At 52.2% G+C, this 19560-nt stretch overlaps 1 protein-coding gene across 1 annotated transcript in view; it reads right to left on the reverse strand.

The window, feature by feature from the left end:
• The window catches only part of CSTPP1 (centriolar satellite-associated tubulin polyglutamylase complex regulator 1), a 289355-nt gene that overhangs the window by 165584 nt on the left and 104211 nt on the right, over positions 1 to 19560 (reverse strand). The window contains exon 3 of the mRNA XM_069221679.1: positions 16680 to 16810. Coding sequence (XP_069077780.1) covers positions 16680 to 16810 — 131 coding nt within the window. The remainder of the gene's footprint in view (positions 1 to 16679; positions 16811 to 19560) is intronic.

The raw sequence follows: 19560 nt of genomic DNA on the forward strand, positions 1-19560 counted from the left end.
TGGATCCCCCACGCCTTGGAGAGTCGTGCAGAAGTGTTTTCCCGCCGGATGGACGCCAACAAGCCTTGCTACACGCAAATCGTGCGTTTGGCGTTTTTGGACGCTGCTGGGGCCCAGGAGGGACCAGGAGGTCGCAAATTGGACCTGCAGAGAGAAGGGACGTCGAGCAAGACAAAGAGCCCTCACTGAAGCAGGTAGCACCCGGAGAAGTGCCAGAAACAGGCACTACGAGGATGCGTGAAACGGTGCTCGCCGAAGTTGCACAAAGGAGTCCCACGTCGCCGGAGACCAACTTAGAAAGTCGTGCAATGCAGGTTAGAGTGCCGTGGACCCAGGCTTGGCTGTGCACAAAGGATTTCCGCCGGAAGTGCACAGGGGCCGGAGTAGCTTGCAAAGTCGCGGTTCCCAGCAATGCAGCCCAGCGAGGTGAGGCAAGGACTTACCTCCACCAAACTTGGGCTGAAGAGTCACTGGACTGTGGGGGTCACTTGGACGGTGTCGCTGGATTCGAGGGACCTCGCTCGTCGTGCTGAGAGGAGACCCAAGGGACCGGTAATGCAGCTTTTTGGTGCCTGCGGTTGCAGGGGGAAGATTCCGTCGACCCACGGGAGATTTCTTCGGAGCTTCTGGTGCAGAGAGGAGGCAGACTACCCCCACAGCATGCACAAGCAGGAAAACAGTCGAGAAGGCGGCAGGATCAGCGTTACAGAGTTGCAGTAGTCGTCTTTGCTACTATGTTGCAGGTTTGCAGGCTTCCAGCGCGGTCAGCGGTCGATTCCTTATCAGAAGGTGAAGAGGGAGATGCAGAGGAACTCGGCTGAGCTCATGCATTCGTTATCTGAAGTTTCCCCAGAGACAGAGACCCTAAATAGCCAGAAAAGAGGGTTTGGCTACCTAGGAGAGAGGAAAGGCTACTAACACCTGAAGGAGCCTATCAGCAGGAGTCTCTGACGTCACCTGGTGGCACTGGCCACTCAGAGCAGTCCAGTGTGCCAGCAGCACCTCTGTTTCCAAGATGGCAGAGGTCTGGAGCACACTGGAGGAGCTCTGGACACCTCCCAGGGGAGGTGCAGGTCAGGGGAGTGGTCACTCCCCTTTCCTTTGTCCAGTTTCGCGCCAGAGCAGGGGCTAAGGGGTCCCTGAACCGGTGTAGACTGGCTTATGCAGAATTGGGCACATCTGTGCCCAACAAAGCATTTCCAGAGGCTGGGGGAGGCTACTCCTCCCCTGCCTTCACACCATTTTCCAAAGGGAGAGGGTGTCACACCCTCTCTCAGAGGAAGTTCTTTGTTCTGCCATCCTGGGCCAGGCCTGGCTGGACCCCAGGAGGGCAGCTGCCTGTCTGAGGGGTTGGCAGCAGCAGCAGCTGCAGAGAAACCCCAGGAAGGGCAGTCTGGCAGTACCAGGGTCTGTGCTACAGACCACTGGGATCATGGAATTGTACCAACAATGCCAGGATGGCATAGAGGGGGCAATTCCATGATCATAGACATGTTACATGGCCATATTCGGAGTTACCATGGTGAAGCTACATATAGGTAGTGACCTATATGTAGTGCACGCGTGTAATGGTGTCCCCGCACTCACAAAGTTCAGGGAATTGGCTCTGAACAATGTGGGGGCACCTTGGCTAGTGCCAGGGTGCCCTCACACTAAGTAACTTTGCACCTAACCTTTACCAGGTAAAGGTTAGACATATAGGTGACTTATAAGTTACTTAAGTGCAGTGTAAAATGGCTGTGAAATAACGTGGACGTTATTTCACTCAGGCTGCAGTGGCAGGCCTGTGTAAGAATTGTCAGAGCTCCCTATGGGTGGCAAAAGAAATGCTGCAGCCCATAGGGATCTCCTGGAACCCCAATACCCTGGGTACCTCAGTACCATATACTAGGGAATTATAAGGGTGTTCCAGTAAGCCAATGTAAATTGGTAAAAATGGTCACTAGCCTGTTAGTGACAATTTGAAAGTAATGAGAGAGCATCACCACTGAGGTTCTGGTTAGCAGAGCCTCAGTGAGACAGTTAGGCACCACACAGGGAACATATACATGCACACCTATGAGCACTGGGGCCCTGTGTGACAGGGTCCCAGTGACACATACATATAGGCCACAAACCTATGAGCACTGGGGTCCTGACTAGCAGGATCCCAGTGACACATAACAACCATACTGAAAACATGGTGTTTTCACTATGAGCACTGAGGCCTGGCTATCAGGTTCCCAGTGAGACAGTGAAAACAGTGACAAAACACCCTGACATACACTCACAAACAGGCCAAAAGTGGGGGTAACAAGGCTAGAAAGAGGCTACCTTCTCACAACCCCTCACAACTAGGAGATATCCACACACACAGAAGCACTTCTTTCACAGCTAGCAGTAATCCACTCAAACGGACCACACTCCACACAGCCAGCTGCACCCAACAACTAACAAAAGCACACTCATCACAGCTACCAGTAATCCACATAAACAGGAGCACACCCCTGGCACCCAGCTACAAACCACACAACCAGGAGCACACCCCTGGCACCCAGCGCAACCCATACAAACAGGAGCACACCCTTCAGCTAGCAGTAAGCCACACAAACAGGAGCGCTTCCTTCACACCTAGCAGCAACCCAAACAGTACCATGCCCAACACAGCTTGCAGTAATCCACACAAACAGGAGCACTTCCTTCACAGCTAGCAGGAATGCACACACAGGAGCACACCCATCACAGCTAGCAGTAAAACACACAAACAGGAACACAACCTTCACAGTCGGCAGTAATCCACACAAACAGGAACACTTCCTTCACACCGAGCAGCAAGCCAGACAAACAGGAGCACACCCCTCATAGTCTGCAATAATCCACACAAATAGGAGCACTTCCTTCAGAGCTAGGAGTAATACACACACAGGAGCACTCCCCTCACAGCCAGCAGTAATCCACACAAACAGGATCACACCCCTCACAACTAGCAGTAATCCACACAAACAGGAGCACACCCCTCACAGCCGGCAATAATCTACACAAACAGGAGCACCTCCTTCAGAGCTAGGAGTAATACACACTCAGGAGCACACCCCTCACAGCTATCAGTAATCCACACAATCAGGAGCACACCCCTGGCACCACACAAACGGGAGCACAACCTTTGCACCTAGCAGCATCCCAGACAAACAGGAACACACCCTTCAGAGCTAGCAGTAATTCACACACACAGGAGCACACCCCTCACAACTAGCAGTAATCCACACACACAGGAGCACACCCCTCACAACTAGCAGTAATCCACACACACAGGAGCACACCCCTCACAACTAGCAGTAATCCACACAAATAGGAGCACATCCCTGGCACCCAGCAGCAACCCACACAAACAGGAGCAGACCCTTTACAGCTAGCAGTAATCCACACACACAGGAGCACACCCATCACAGCTAGCAGCAATCCACACACACAGGAGCACACCCCTCACAGCTAGCAGTAATCCACACAAACAGGAACACACCTCTCACACCAAGAGCAATCCACACACACAGGTGCACACCCCTCACAGCCAGCAGCAACCCACACAAACAGGAGCACACCCCTCACATATAGCAGCAATCCACACAAACAGGAGCACTTCCTTCACAGCTAGGAGTAATCCACACAAAAAGGAGCACACCTCTCACACCAACAGCAATCCACACACACAGGTGCACACCCCCCACAGCCAGCAGCAATACACACAAACAGGAGCACACCCCTCACAGATAGCAGCAATCCACACAAACAGGACAGGAGCACTTCCTTCACAGCTAGCAGTAATCCACAGAAACAGGAGCACACCCCTCACAGTGGCAGCAACCCACACACACAGGACCACACCCATCATAGCTACCAGCAATCCACACACACAGGAGCATTTCCTTCACAGCCAGCATCAATCCACACAAACAGGAGCACACCCCTCACAACTAGCAGTAATCCACACACACAGGAGCACACCACTCACAACTAGCAGTAATCCATACAAACAGGAGCACACCCCTGGCACCCAGCAGCAACCCACACAAACAGGAGCAGACCCTTCACATCTAGCAGTAATCCACACACACAGGAGCACACCCATCACAGCTAGCAGCAATCCACACACACAGGAGCACACCCCTCACACCAACAGCAATCCACACACACAGGTGCACACCCCTCACAGCTACCAGCAATCCACACACAGGAGCACACCCCTCACAACTAGCATCAATCCACACAAACAGGAGCACACCCCTCACAGCTGGCAGTAATACACACACACAGGCGCACAATCCTCACAGCTAGCAGCAATCCACACAAACAGGAGCACGCCCCTCACAGCTAGCAGTAATCTACACAAACAGGAGCACACCCCTGGCACCCAGCAACAAATCACACAAACAGGAGCAGAACCTTCACAGCTAGCAGTAATCCACACACATAACAGCGCGGCCCTCACAGCCTGCAAAAATCCACACAAACAGTAGCATACCCATTACAGCTAGTAGTAATCCACACAAACAGGAGCACATCCCTCACACCCAGCAGTAATCCACACACATAGGAGCACACATTTTACAACCAGCAGTAATCCAGACAAACAGGAGCATGGCCCCCACAGCTAGTAGTAATACACACACACAGGAGCACAACCCTCACACATAGCAATAATCCACACATACGGGAGCACGTCCCTCACAGCTGGCAGTAATCCATACAAACAGCAGCACACCCCTCGCATACAACAACAAACCACATAAACAGGAGCATGCCCCTCACAACTAGTAGCAATCCACACAAACAGTAACATACCCTTCACAACTAGCAGTAATCCACACAAACATACGTACACCACTCACAAACAGCAGCAATCCACACAAATAGGAACACACTCCTTACAGCCAGCAGCTATCCACACAAACAAGAGCACACCCTTCACATCTAGCAGCAACCCACACAAACAGGAGCACATCCCTCACAGCCAGCAGCAATCCACACACACAGGAGCACACCCTTCACAGCTAGCAGCAACCTACTCAAACAGGAGCACACCCTTCACAGATAGCAACAACCTACACAAATAGGAGCACGCCCCTCACACCCAGTAGTAATCCACACACACAGAAGCACACCCCACAAAACTAGCAGAAATCCACACACACAGGAGCAGTAATTCACACAAACAGGAGCACACCCCTCACATCTAGCAGTAATCGACAAAAACAGGAGCACACCCCTCACAGCTAGGAGATATCCACACACACAGAAGCACTTCTTTCACAGCTAGCAGTAATCCACTCAAACAGGACCACACTCCACACATCCAGCTGCACCCAACAACTAACACAAGCATACTCCTCACAGCTACCAGTAATCCACATAAACAGGAGCACACCCCTGGCACCCAGTGTAACCCATACAAACAGGAGCACACCCTTCAGTCAGCAGTAATCCACACAAACAGGAGCACTTCCTTCATACCTAACGGCAAACCAAACAAACAGTACCATGCCCTACACAGCTTGCAGTAATCCACACACACAGGAGTACACCCTCAAAGCAAGCAGTAATCCACACACACAGGAGCACACCCTCGCAGCAAGCAGTAATCTGCACAAACAGGAGCACTTCCTTCACAGCTAGCAGGATTGCACGCACAGGAGCACACCCATCACAGCTAGCAGTAAAACACACAAACAGGAACACAACCCTCACAGTGCAGTAATCCATACAAACAGGAGCAATTCCTTCATACCTACAGCAACGCAGACAAACAGGAGCACACCCCTCATAGCCGTCAATAATCCACACATATAGGAGCACATCCTTCAGAGCTAGGAGTAATACACACACAGGAGCACACCCCTCACAGCCAGCAGTAATCCACACAAACAGGAGCACACCCCTCACAACTAGCAGTAATCCATACAAACAGGAGCACACCCCTCACAGCCGGCAATAATCCACACAAACAGGAGCACTTCCTTCAGAGCTAGGAGTAATACACACACAGGAGCACACCCCTCACAGCCAGCAGTCATCCACACAAACAGGAGCACCCCCCTCACAACTAGCAGTAATCTGCACAAACAGGAGCACACCCCTCACAGCCGGCAACAATTAACACAAACAGGAGCACACTCTTCACAGCTAGCAGCAATCCACACACACAGGAGCACACCCCTCACAGATAGCAGCACTCCACACAAACAGGAGCACTTCCTTCATAGCTAGCAGTAATCCACACAAACAAGAGCAGAGGGAGGTTTGGGGGTACTGCAGACCGTCCCAGGTAACCTAGGGGTTCACTCTGAAAATTAACAACAGTCCTTTGCCCGCCCGATCAGCAGCATCTCATGTTTTTTCAAAGACAGAACATCAAGCATCCCACGGCCTGTTCTGCTGAGCAGCTACTAATCCTTGTACCACAGTATTTACTCTCCGCTCACTGACTCAAGGACGAGGCGCTGTGTACCGTGGCCCCAGTGGGTGCTTGCTGTGGTGGACGAGACTCTGAAAGGAGACATCTGCAGCATAGCAACATGTGATAACACACGTGTAAATGACATTCAAATGCTTGACTTACGAATTAAACGTTTCAAGAATTTAAGAAACTATCAGTGAGACTGAAACCCTGGGGGTTCTTTCCGAGACTCGGGGTACATGAGGAGCTGCACCTGGTACATACAGCTGTGGTGCCGTGTTTACAATGTGGGGAGTTACCTCACCTCGAAATGAGGAAAAACATTGCAGTAATACAGGCTATGTGTTTCATAAAACCAGGGCCACCAGCCTTTAAAAGGCTCTGTGTTCTGCACATCATACAACCCGGGGCCGCCGGTCTTTCACAGGCTCTGTGCTTCATACAACATACAACTCAGGGCCGCCGGTCTTTCACAGGCTCTGTGCTTCATACAACATACAACTCAGGGCCGCCAGCCTTTCACAGGCTCTGTGCTTCATACAACATACAACCCGGGGCCACCAGCCTTTAAAAGGCTCTGTGTTCTGCACATCATACAACCCGGGGCCGCCGGTCTTTCACAGGCTCTGTGCTTCATACAACATACAACTCAGGGCCGCCGGTCTTTCACAGGCTCTGTGCTTCATACAACATACAACTCAGGGCCGCCAGCCTTTCACAGGCTCTGTGCTTCATACAACATACAACCCGGGGCCACCAGCCTTTAAAAGGCTCTGTGTTCTGCACATCATACAACCCGGGGCCGCCGGTCTTTCACAGGCTCTGTGCTTCATACAACATACAACTCAGGGCCGCCGGTCTTTCACAGGCTCTGTGCTTCATACAACATACAACTCAGGGCCGCCAGCCTTTCACAGGCTCTGTGCTTCATACAACATACAACTCAGGGCCGCCGGTCTTTCACAGGCTCTGTGCTTCATACAACATACAACTCAGGGCCGTCAGCCTTTCACAGGCTCTGTGCTTCATACAACATACAACTCAGGGCCGCCGGTCTTTCACAGGCTCTGTGCTTCATACAACATACAACTCAGGGCCGCCAGCCTTTCACAGGCTCTGTGCTTCATACAACATACAACTCAGGGCCGCCAGCCTTTCACAGGCTGCTTGTTTCATACAGCGTACAACTAAGGGCTGCCAGCCTCTCCCAAGTGCCTTGTTTCATACAACATACATACATTGCAGGGAGGCCAGCCTTTTTCAAGCTCTTGGCTTCATACAACATACAGAGGCCTCAGTGCCTCATATATGTCTTATACACGACCCTCAGCTGATGGTGACAGCAGTTCCTAAGCTCATTAAACATGAATCAGTTTGTTAATAAGTGATACTAATAAACCCACTGGTCCTCATATCATGAACTTCACAACTGAAAGGCTGGGGTTGCCCTTGAAGGATCTGATGCTGAGAGGTGTAACAGGAGGTGGTAAACAAAGGGGGTCCAGGAGGGGGATCTGTCCCCAGAGCCTGTGGGCCATTCATCATGGATAGAAATGAGCTGCGAGTGTGAAGACAGCCCCCCCTTCCTGGTAACAAGCCAGCCCCAGGCACTGTGCAGACCTCTCAGCATCCTTCCAAGCCCCTTTCAGATGCTAATCCCAGGCGGTGTGTCCTTGGGCGACAGAAGGGGGGGACAAGCCAGAAAGGGGGGTGGTGCTGAATGAACTGCAGCACTGGGCAGAGAGAGAAGAGGGAATGCATCCCGCCTCATTAACTCCTAATTATGTATGTATGTATGTATGTATGCATGTATGTATTTATTATTTATGGATATTATTCGTAGCTTTCTATAGCACAGGCTTGGCCCGAGTGTATTAGAGCGCTTTACAAAGGAGCAGGACCCTGCTCCCCATAACAAGTACCATCAAAGAACCAGTTAGCAACTGGGAAAAGACAAGGGACAGGCGGTTCACATACCAGAGAAACAGAACTTCAGAAAAGAGTCTTGACAAAAGGACCAAGCAGCGGCCCGAAAGCAGAGAGTGAGCGGGCTGAACCGGGCTAGGCCTGCTGGACCCGCCGAGGCGACGGCAGCCTCCCTCTGAGTGAAGACAGGAGGTTGTACCAAGAGGTGGCGGCAGCGACCTCTGGAGTCTTGTTGCACTATCAGAGAATAACCACAAAATAAAATTATGTACGGAGTGTTGAAACTTTTCGAACACTCACCCTAGTCACAGATCTGGGTTTAAGTAATCCTTTTTTTGCCCACTAGGCCAGCCCAGTTTGGACCCAGCTTTATGCAAATCAGTCTTGACCCTGTTCCCCAAGGGAACAGCCAGCGGTATGCCAGATGTGGGTCCCATGCTTGCTATACCAGGGGATTCAAGCTAGCCTGGGCCGACCGGTCCCAGGATGCTTGTTTCCAGTCCCGGGATGCTTGTTTCCAGTCCCGGGATGCTTGTTTACGGTCTCAGGATGCTTGTTTCCAGTCCCAGGATGATGCTTGTTTCCAGTCCCGGGATGCTTGTTTCCAGTCCGAGGATGCTGGTTTCTGGTCCCGGGATGCTGATTTCCAGTCCCAGGATGCTTGTTTGCTTGTTTCCAGTCCTGGGAGCACCTGGCCTGGCAGTTCGGGCTGGACTACTGCATGGCTGCCTGTGTTGCATACAGGATTGTTCTTGTGCAGCAAGGGCACCTTCCAGCACAACAACAATCCTGGGAGGCTTTTTCCTCTTTCTATGTGAGCTGTAGAAAGAGGAGAAATAAAGATATTTCTTCTCATTATGAGGCGTAAGGTTTTGACGCATTCCCCAGATTTACAAGCTCTTGTAATACACCTGGGGATCCATTCAAATCTATGGGTGTTGCGTAGAAAATTCCACCGCAACACCCATGAAGCGCCTCCCTGGCGCAGAGTAAGGCAACGCAGCAACTTGCACGGCCTTGCCTTACATCACATGGATGAGGCCATGAAAAGCCAGGCAGTCTTGTTGAGAGGTTTACGCCACATCTCCATCAGCAAAAGTGACGCAACAGCGGTACAAGCCCCTCATAAATATGCCCCTGAGCTTTAAATAATTCAGTTTGAGGTGATGGTAAACTCCATCTTTGAACCCTGTTGAGGGTGATGAAGAGATGGATTTTTGCCTCTTCTGGCAGTCCTGAGAGCCTTCCTTGGGAAGTCGCAGGAGTTAACTTTAGTGTATAGTTCATTCGAGCACCAGGGAGAGAAAGTTTAGAACTTTTCCTCTGGCTTTCAACGAAGCATGGTCATGAACCAGGTTTTCCGTCCATTTACCGTAATCCACTCTTGTGGCATTAATGTCCCACAGGGAGCTAAGGGTTGGAAACTTACTCCAAACTTTGCTCCACAGGCTGTCAGTGTCAATGTTTCACAGACCAGGATTTTTCTCTCTTATATTGGCCTCAGATATTCTGGTGGACAAAGGCCAGCTTGAAAGAGATTTGTAGGTGATCGGACTAGTTCACTATGTGGGTCCTCAGTGGTCCGTAAACGCGCCCTTGGAGATGATGAATTCAGGACAGAACTTCCGCAGTGAAATATCAGCAATAAGGAACTATATGAAACAGATACAAAGTAGAATTTCTGAAGATGAAATTCATATCAGCAGCATTGAGGACTTGCAATCTTCACACAAACCTTAAGGGATCAGGAGAACCAGAGAGTAATCCTTGTATTAGCGTCCATGAAAAGTGGATACCCAGTGACCGGAATAACCTTAAAAAAAACTTTGAACTGGAAAACAACTCACAGAGTACCAACTTTTCCAAGTCTGAATAAGAAAAATCACAGACCAATAGTTTGTTAGCCACTTAGGTACCAGCATACTGAGGCAATTCTGGACTAGATGAGGAAAAACAACCACATAAATTTGGAAGGCCTAAAAATCTATATTTCACAAGGCTGCTCTAAAAATACTGATGAAATAACAAAATGGTTTTTAGCTGCAAGACGAAGAAAAAATACCAGAAAGCTTTCCATTTTCTTTGCAAGTCCACCAAAATGTATAGTTCTAATCAGTGGGTCTATATGCATCTACGAGGCCATAAGGACATAAATACATTTTTTGAGGAACTGCATCAATCAATCACTCAGTATTTGTAGAGCGTGGCACTGTCACTGGGGCTCTCTTTTTGAAGTCTGCGAGACGCGGTGCTGTTCAGAGAGGACTGGCAGGTTGTTCCAGGCTTTGGTTGCGATGTAGGAGCGTCCACTGCTGTGAGCGCCATGAATTCGGGGTTTGTGCGAGGGACTGCAAGGAGGAGCACAGGTGTTTGGCGGGCTGGTGGAAACCCATTTGGTGGTTGATGTAGACCAGTTCTAGATTGCGTAAGGCTTTGTAGGCATGTGTGAGGATCTCAAACTGCCATATTTTCTGAACAGGAAGCCAGTGGGGGTTACTGAGGTGGGGGGTGATGTGGGTGCATCAGGGGAGGTCGAGGACGAGTCTGGCTGCCGAGTTCTGTACCGTCTAGAGTCTTTTGGGGAGCTGGGAGGAGATGCCGGCGCATAGTGCTTTGCCCTAGTCGAGGCAGCTGGTGATGAAGGCTTGGGTGACTTCCTTCCTGGTGTTTACTGGGACCCACCTGAAGATTCTGTGGAGCAAACGGAGGGTGTGGTAGCAGGAGAAGGCGACTGCGTTGAGCTGCCGCCCGATGGCTAGTTTTCTGTGGAGGATGATGCTGAGGTTGCATGCGTGAGCTGTCGGGAGGAGTGGGTCCGAGTTCGCTGGCCACCAGCTACGGTCCTATATGGATGTATCTCTCCCGAAGATCAACAGTTCCGTTCTGTCACTTTTGAGTTTGATGCAGTTTGATTTCATCCAGTCGGCAATGTTGATCAACGCGTTGCAGAAGTTTGCTCTGGTGGTGGAGGGGTCTACAGTGAGCGAGAGGATGAGCTGAGTATCATCTGCCTATTAGATGATGTTGAGTCCGTGGCTCTGAAGTCGTCGGCCATGGGGGTTATGTAGGCGTTGAACAATGTTGAGCTGAGGGATGATCCTGGGGGTATGCCACATATAACGTTCTTGGATTCGGAGGTGAAGGGAGGCAGCCGGATGCTCTGAGTGCATCCTGTCAGGAAGGAGGTGATTGATTTGAGGGTATCCTCACGTATGGTGGTGCTCTGGAGTCTGTTGACGAGGGTGTGGTGGGAGACAGTGTTGAATGCAGCTGATAGGTCGAGGAGGATCGATCGATCAAGGAGTGCTCGGATATCATTCCTGGCAGCGATGAGGGTGGTCTTGGTGCTGTGGCTGGTACGGAATCCTAACTCGGAGATGTCCAGTAGGTTGTTTTCTTCCAAGTAGTGGGTGAGCTGTTGATTGATGGCCTTCTCGAGTACTTTGGTGGCGTAGCGGAGCAGGGAGATCGGTCTGTAGTTTTTGAGTTTGCTGGAGTCGGCAGAAGGCTTCTTTAGGAGGGGTCTGATTTCAGAGTGTTTCATTTGTCCAGGAAGACTGCTGAGGTGATGTAGGTGTTGATGATGCTGAGGTGATGGAGATGTTGATATGACACCTGTTCAACCTCGGAACCAACCACATCAGCAAAGGAAGGAACTCACCAGCATCCTCATCAACTGCATGGAGCAGACATGGGCACTCCAACCCAGAGGAAACTGCCAGTGACTACCTAACTATCCTGACGTAGGATAAAGTCACATCCGAAGACCCTCACCTTACAGTTTACATCATGGTGCTGTTACTCAACCACGGATGTCCTCTTTCAACTTCTCACAGACACACAAAGCACTCGCACGCTCAGCGTTTAGACACTAAACAGCCCAACATCTAGTCACTGCATACTACTCACCAATTAGTTACCACTCACAGCATGCGTAAACACCTAGAGTTGTGTTAACGGGCCACATTACCAGTTACGCACTCACAGTCAGTGTAACAAATATGCCACAGATGCTCTCATCACTGACACCCCACTGACACCTGATTAGGTACATACCCACAGCGAGAGGCACCTGTGGTATGTACCTAACCAGTGATATAACTCAACAGCGCCTAGAACTTCCAATCTTTGTTATTTTGTGGTTACTGATTCCATGTGTTCCCAGGACATTGGTCCACTACCAGTATACTCAGGGTCAGAGTTGGCCAGGTGGTCCCAGGTCAGAGGGGGCCAGGCTGGCTCAGGTCAGAGGGGGCCAGGTGGTCCCAGGTCAGAGGGGGCCAGGTGGCCCCAGGTGAGAGGTGGCCAGGTGGCCCCAGGTCAGAGGGGGCCAGGGGTCCCATATCAGAGGGGGCCAGGTGGTCCCACGTCAGAGGGGGACAGGTGGCTCCAGGTCAGAGGGGGACAGGTGGCTCCAGGTCAGAGGGGGCCGGGCAGTAGCAGGTCAGAGGTAGGTAGGTGGTCGAAGGACAGAGGTGGCCAGGTGGCCCCAGATGAGAGGTGGCCAGGTGGCCCCAGGTCAGAGGGGGCCAGGTGGTCTCAGGTCAGAGGTGGCCAGGTGGTCCCAGGTCAGAGGGGGCCAGGTGGCCCCATGTGAGAGGTGGTCAGGTGGTCCCAGGTGAGAGGGGGCCAGGTGGTCCCAGGTCAGAGGGGGCCAGGTGGTCCCAGGTCAGAGGGAGCCAGGTGGCCCCAGGTCAGAGGGAGCCAGGTGGCCCCAGGTCAGAGGTGGCCAGGCAGTAGCAGGTCAGAAGTAGGTAGGTGGTCCAAGGCCAGAGGTGGCAAGGTGGCCCCAGGGCATCGATGGGTCCATGATCCTTCTATGACCATGGGAGAGAAGACCACAGCCTCATGCTTTCACCTTGCCACATACTGTGGAATGCAAAGGCTGCTGTAAGAAGCCATGTACTCTAATGCCAGGATTCCCTACACGTGCAGGCCTCATATCAGTGATGACGTGTCACGCAAGGTGGACGTATCTGTCATACTAGAAGGTGGGACACGGCGAGTTGCCCATTCACGGATCCCCAGGTTTGTGATGATCTTTTTATTAGCGCTAAGAAGTGGCCTCGTGACCTTGTGAGCACTATACTAAATACAAATATTACCAGACACCGAACTAAGACCACTTCAGGCTGCATTATCGATTACAAATCAGCGAGTATTGGTGCCACGTATTAAGGGGCTGTTGAGTGAATCAATGACTGAAGTTGATGGAGGGGAGGTGCGGTTGGAAGCGGAACTGAAGGGGTCGCTTCAATGCGCTGGACACTGTCTGCAGTGATAATGTGCCGGTCTCGCGAGAGGTGACTCCAGATGAAGCCACATATGGTCTCCCGGCAGATCTCCATCAGGATAATCGACCTATAATCCATCTTCTGAAGTATCCTTAAGTGTGGTCATTTTTATTTCACACAGACGCACGCCTTCTTTACAAAAAACAACAAACAGCCATGATCGCAGAAATTAACAATGTGCTGAACACTCAACAGGGAATGTAATGAGTATAAAATACAGCAATGAAGGCGGAGTGAGGAAACCTCAGATGAACTGAAGTGTTCAAGATGTGGGTGAAGAGGAGAGGGGTGGGGGAGACAGGGAAGGTAGGAAACAGTCATTAAAGGGGTGATATTCATTTCACAACCGGTGTAAAAATAAAATATAAACAGAGTATATGGAGGCTACACAAGAAATCCCGAGGATAATTTACAACCTTGAGGGGTCTAGAACTCCACAACTACACTCAACCTTTGAGGGCCACTCAGATGAGTCAATAAATGAAAGGAGACCCCAGGGCTGCCCTCTTCTTCCAAGGACCCCACACAACCACCTTACAGCAATGAGTTTTGGGGTTCAGACTTGCAGAATAGACTTGGCTTCGCCCCTGCCCGCGCTTCTAAAACATTGATTTTTCCTGCAGTTTTTATTCCGCCGTCCCTGTTGAATTGCACGTGTAAAGCGCTTTTTGAAGCGGGTGGTGCCAAGGATAAGAGGCCCCCTGGCCCCGGGGGCTCCCCTGTCCCATTCAGTCTTTGGCCCTCCTTCAGCCTGCAGGGGCGAGGCCCGGGTTAATGAGCCCCTCGCGGGAGTTACTGCTCAGGGTCTGCCCTCCTGGTCTGCCACCCCGCAGCCTCCCTGAAGCCGCTACCAGAAGCATAGGGCGCTACGAAACCAGCACATATGTACTGCCTGTTGGCCTCAGCCGTGGACCCAGTACTGAGGCGTCACAGGCCTCAGCCGTGGACCCAGTACTGAGGCGTCACAGGCATCAGCCGTGGACCCAGTACTGAGGCGTCACAGGCCTCAGCTGTGGACCCAGTACTGAGGCGTCACAGGCATCAGCCATGGACCCAGTACTGAGGCATCACAGACCTCAGCGCCGTGGACCCAGTACTGAGGCGTCACAGGCCTCAGCCGTGGACCCAGTACTGAGGCGTCACAGGCCTTAGCCGTGGACCCAGTACTGAGGCGTCACAGGCATCAGCCGTGGACCCAGTACTGAGGCGTCACAGGCCTCAGCCGTGGACCCAGTATTGAGGCGTCACAGGCCTCAGCCGTGGACCCAGTACTGGGGCGTCACAGGCCTCAGCCGTGGACCCAGTACTGAGGCGTCACAGGCCTCAGCCGTGGACCCAGTACTGGGGCGTCACAGGCATCAGCCGTGGACCCAGTACTGAGGCATCACAGACCTCAGCGCCGTGGACCCAGTACTGAGGCGTCACAGGCCTCAGCCGTGGACCCAGTACTGAGGCGTCACAGGCCTTAGCCATGGACCCAGTACTGGGGCGTCACAGGCATCAGCCATGGACCCAGTACTAAGGCGTCACAGGCCTCAGCCGTGGACCCAGTACTGAGGCGTCACAGGCCTTAGCCATGGACCCAGTACTGGGGCGTCACAGGCATCAGCCATGGACCCAGTACTGAGGCATCACAGACCTCAGCGCCGTGGACCCAGTACTGAGGCGTCACAGGCCTCAGCTGTGGACCCAGTACTAAGGCGTCACAGGCATCAGGGCCATAGACACAGTACTGAGGCGTCACAGGCCTCAGCCGGGGACCCAGTACTGAGGCATCACAGACCTCAGCGCCGTGGACCCAGTACTGAGGCATCACAGACCTCAACTGTGGACCCAGTACTGAGGTGTCACAGGCCTTAGCCGTGGACACAGTACTGAAGCGTCACAGGCCTCAGCTGTGGACCCAGTACTAAGGCATCACAGACCTCAGCGCCGTGGACCCAGTACTGAGGCATCACAGACCTCAACTGTGGACCCAGTATTGAGGCGTCACAGGCCTCTGCCGTGGACCCAGTACTGAGGCGTCACAGGCGTCAGCCGTGGACCCAGTACTGAGGCATCACAGACCTCAACTGTGGACCCAGTACTGAGGCGTCACAGGCGTCAGCCGTGGACCCAGTACTGAGGCATCACAGACCTCAGCGCCGTGGACCCAGTACTGAGGCATCACAGACCTCAACTGTGGACCCAGTACTGAGGCGTCACAGGCGTCAGCCGTGGACCCAGTACGGAGCTGTCACAGGCATCAGCGCCGTGGACACAGTACTGAGGCATCAAAGGCCTTAGCCGTGGACCCAGTACTGAGGCGTCACAGGCCTCAGCCGTGGACCCAGTACGGAGGCGTCACAGGCATCAGAGCCGTGGACACAGTACTGAGGCATCACAGGCCTTAGCCGTGGACCCAGTACTGAGGCGTCACAGGCATCAGCGCTGTGGACACAGTACTGAGGCATCACAGGCCTTAGCCGTGGACCCAGTACTGAGGCGTCACAGGCATCAGCGCCGTAGGACTAGTACTGAGGCATCACAGGCCTTAGCCGTGGACCCAGTACTGAGGCGTCACAGGCATCAGCGCCGTAGGACTAGTACTGAGGCATCACAGGCCTCAGCCTGACCGTAAGCCCAGATCCAGCTTTAGCGCTGGTGGCTTCAGGGCGACAGTCTTTTTTGGCACCCATGACCCCCTCCTCTGATTCCTTCGCCACCACCCTGCAAAAGTGCCCCTCATCTCTCCACAGCCCCTCTCTCACATACATTTCATTTGTTTTAAAGCTCTGGTAAAGGCTGGCTTTACTAATCCACTCAGCTATCCACATAAAATACAGATATGTTCTTTGCAGCAGGCATGTTAACCCTCTGAGCTACTTTATGGAGCCAGAACTGCCACTGGACAAAACTCCGATCTTATAGAAAAGCTTATTGAAAGCTTGCACAAGGAGCTCTGCAACAGGAGCTTTTAAATCGTAGCTTGACACAGCGCCCCCTCGGCCGCGCGCCCCGTGCCACCGCACCGGTCGCAGCGCCCTTACCTCCGTTCCTGCCGACGGGCCGGTAGCACTGCCAGAAGGCCCGCAGGAAGCACGCACGGTTGTGCGGGGTGGCCTGGACGAAGCCATACTCTCGGAACAGGACGTGAGTGCCCAGGCGCACACTGCGGAAGCTGCAGAGACAAAAGGGAAATGGACTCAGACATAGCGCCCAGAAGGATCTAGCGACCCAAGTTATGAAGGGAGAGAGGGAGTTCCCCCCACTGACACCTACTGAAGCAGAAGGATTCCAGGGGAGAGGCCCCTGAAATAAAGTCATATTTGGCTAGAAAATTCGGGAGTCTCCTTAGTGGGGTGCGCCGGGATCCATGGTGAGGTGGCTGTGAACCTCCTCTTCTGGCTGTGAGTGTGAAGTGTGTCACGCCCCTCGGTCGTGATGTGTCTGTGGAAAGGGTGTGTGTCGGGCTGTGGCTGTGGGATTCCTCTCAGTGGTGTCTGTACCAGTGCTTAATTTGTGCTTGTTATTGCCGGTGCGGAGCACCACTTATTTTTCTACCTCAAGCATTTACTGCGAGCTAAAGACACATATGGAAGAGACAGCGGAAGAGAAAAACAAAAAAGCGTCACAACGGGGAAAAGCAGAAAGCTGCAGGAGTGAGCTGGAGGGGCAGGGAGTGGCTGTAAATGGATTAAAGAGGCCCGAGATGGCTTCAGGGTTACCCCGCCTCAGTATTCCCTGTTGGCATATTTAATTGCAGCAGCCACGTGTTCAAGAGGAGGGCTCTGGGTACTGGCACGTTTTTATTTGTAAATTAACAACATAATTAACAACATAATGTGTGTAACGGGGCTTTGGAAAAACAGACATCAGTATGTCTGAACACCATGTCTGATGGGCTGAGACAGTCTACGTTTTTTCCTTTGACTTCTGTGACTTGTAGTCTTATTTTTTTGCATTATAAAACAGGACTACAAGTCCCAGAATTCCAAGAAGATACGTGGAGTGGCGCAGCCTGGCTTACAGTGGGTACCTTATGGCACTTACACCTTGTGCCAGGTCCAGTTATCCCTTATTAGTAGATTAGTAGTGTTCTAGCAGCTTAGGCTGATAGAGGTAGCTATAGCAGAGCAGCTTAGGCTGAACTAGGAGACATGGAAAGCTCCTACTATACCACTTATATCATATAGCACTATATCATAAGAATCACAATACTCAGAGTTATTAAAAATAAAGGTACTTTATTTTAGTGACAATGTGCCAGAAATATCTCAGAGGATATACTCCCTTAGGAGGTAAGTAAAATACACAAAGTATACACACAGACCAAAATCAGGTAAGTAAACAGTTAGAAAAGTAGCGCAAACACTGTAGAACACAATAGGATGCAATAGGCGACAATAGGCCTAGGGTCAAAACAAACCATATACTCCAAAAGTGGAATGCGAACCACGAATGGACCCCAGGCCTAGTGTAGTGTGTAGAGGGTCGCTGGGAGTGTAAGAAAACACTAAGGGTGTCCAAGATACCCCACCCCAAAACACTGAAAAGTAGGATTAAAGTTACCCTACTACCCCAGAAAGACAGTAAAGTCGAGATAGGGGATTCTGCAAAGACAACAACTGACTGCAAAGCACTGAAGACGGATTCCTGGACCTGAGGACCTGCAAAGGAAGGGGACCAAGTCCAAGAGTCACGCAAGTGTCGGGGGGGCAGGAACCCACTAAACCCCAGATGAAGGTGCAAAAGGGCTGCCTCCGAGTGGAAGAAGCCAAAGATTCTGCAACAACAGAAGGTGCCAGGAACTTCTCCTCTGCACAGGGGATGTCCCACGGCATGCTGGAGGATGCAGAGTTGTTTCCATGCAGAAAGACCGTAAACAAGCCTTGATAGCTGCAAGAGTCACAGTTGAAGGTTTTGGGTGCTGCCAGGGCCCAGGAAGGACCAGGAGGTCGTCCCTTGGAGGAGGAGACAGAGGGGGCGCTCAGCAACGGAGAGAGCCTGCGCAGAAGCAGGCAGTACCCGCAGAAGCACTTGAACAGGCGTTCAAGAAATCTGAGCACGGCAGTCGTCTAAACACAACAAAAGAGGGCCCCACGAAGTCGGTTGTCAACTCAGTGAGATGAGCAATGCAGGACGGAGTGCTGGGGACCTGTGTGCTGTGCACGAAGGAAGCCTTGCATAAGTGCACAGAAGCCCTAGCAGCTGCAGTTCACACAGTGCACAGGATTACTGTCTGGCGTGGGGAGGCAAGGACTTACCTCCACCAAATTTGGACAGAAGGACCACTGGATTGTCGGGGTCACTTGGATCCAGCTCCTGTGTTCCAGGGACCACGCTCGTCAGGATGAGAGGGGACCCAGAGGATCGGTGATGCAGAAGTTTGGTGCCTGCGTTAGCAGGGGGAAGATTCCGTCGACCCACTGGAGATTTCTTCTTGGCTTCCAGTGCAGGGTGAAGGCAGACAGCCCTCAGAGCATGCACCACCAGGAAACAGTCGAGAAAGCCGGCAGGATGAGACGCTACAATGTTGCTGGTAGTCTTCTTGCTACTTTGTTGCAGTTTTGCAGGTGTCCTGGAGCAGTCAGCGGTCGATCCTTGGCAGAAGTCGAAGAGGGAGATGCAGAGGAACTCTGGTGAGCTCTTGCATTCGTTATCTGAAGAGAAACCCACAGGAGAGACCCTAAATAGCTCTGAGAGGAGGATTGGCTACCTAACCAGGTAAGAGGCTATCAGGAAGGGTCTCTGACGTCACCTGCTGGCACTGGCCACTCAGAGGTCTCCATTGTGCCCTCACACTTCTGCGTTCAAGATGACAGAGGTCTGGGACACACTGGAGGAGCTATGGGCACCACCCCTGGGGTGGTGATGGACAGGGGAGTGGTCACTCCCCTTTCCTTTGTCCAGTTTCGCGCCAGAGCGGGG

This window comes from Pleurodeles waltl, chromosome 3_1 (genome assembly GCF_031143425.1).
Source record: "Pleurodeles waltl isolate 20211129_DDA chromosome 3_1, aPleWal1.hap1.20221129, whole genome shotgun sequence".
Taxonomy (NCBI): Eukaryota; Metazoa; Chordata; class Amphibia; order Caudata; family Salamandridae; genus Pleurodeles; species Pleurodeles waltl.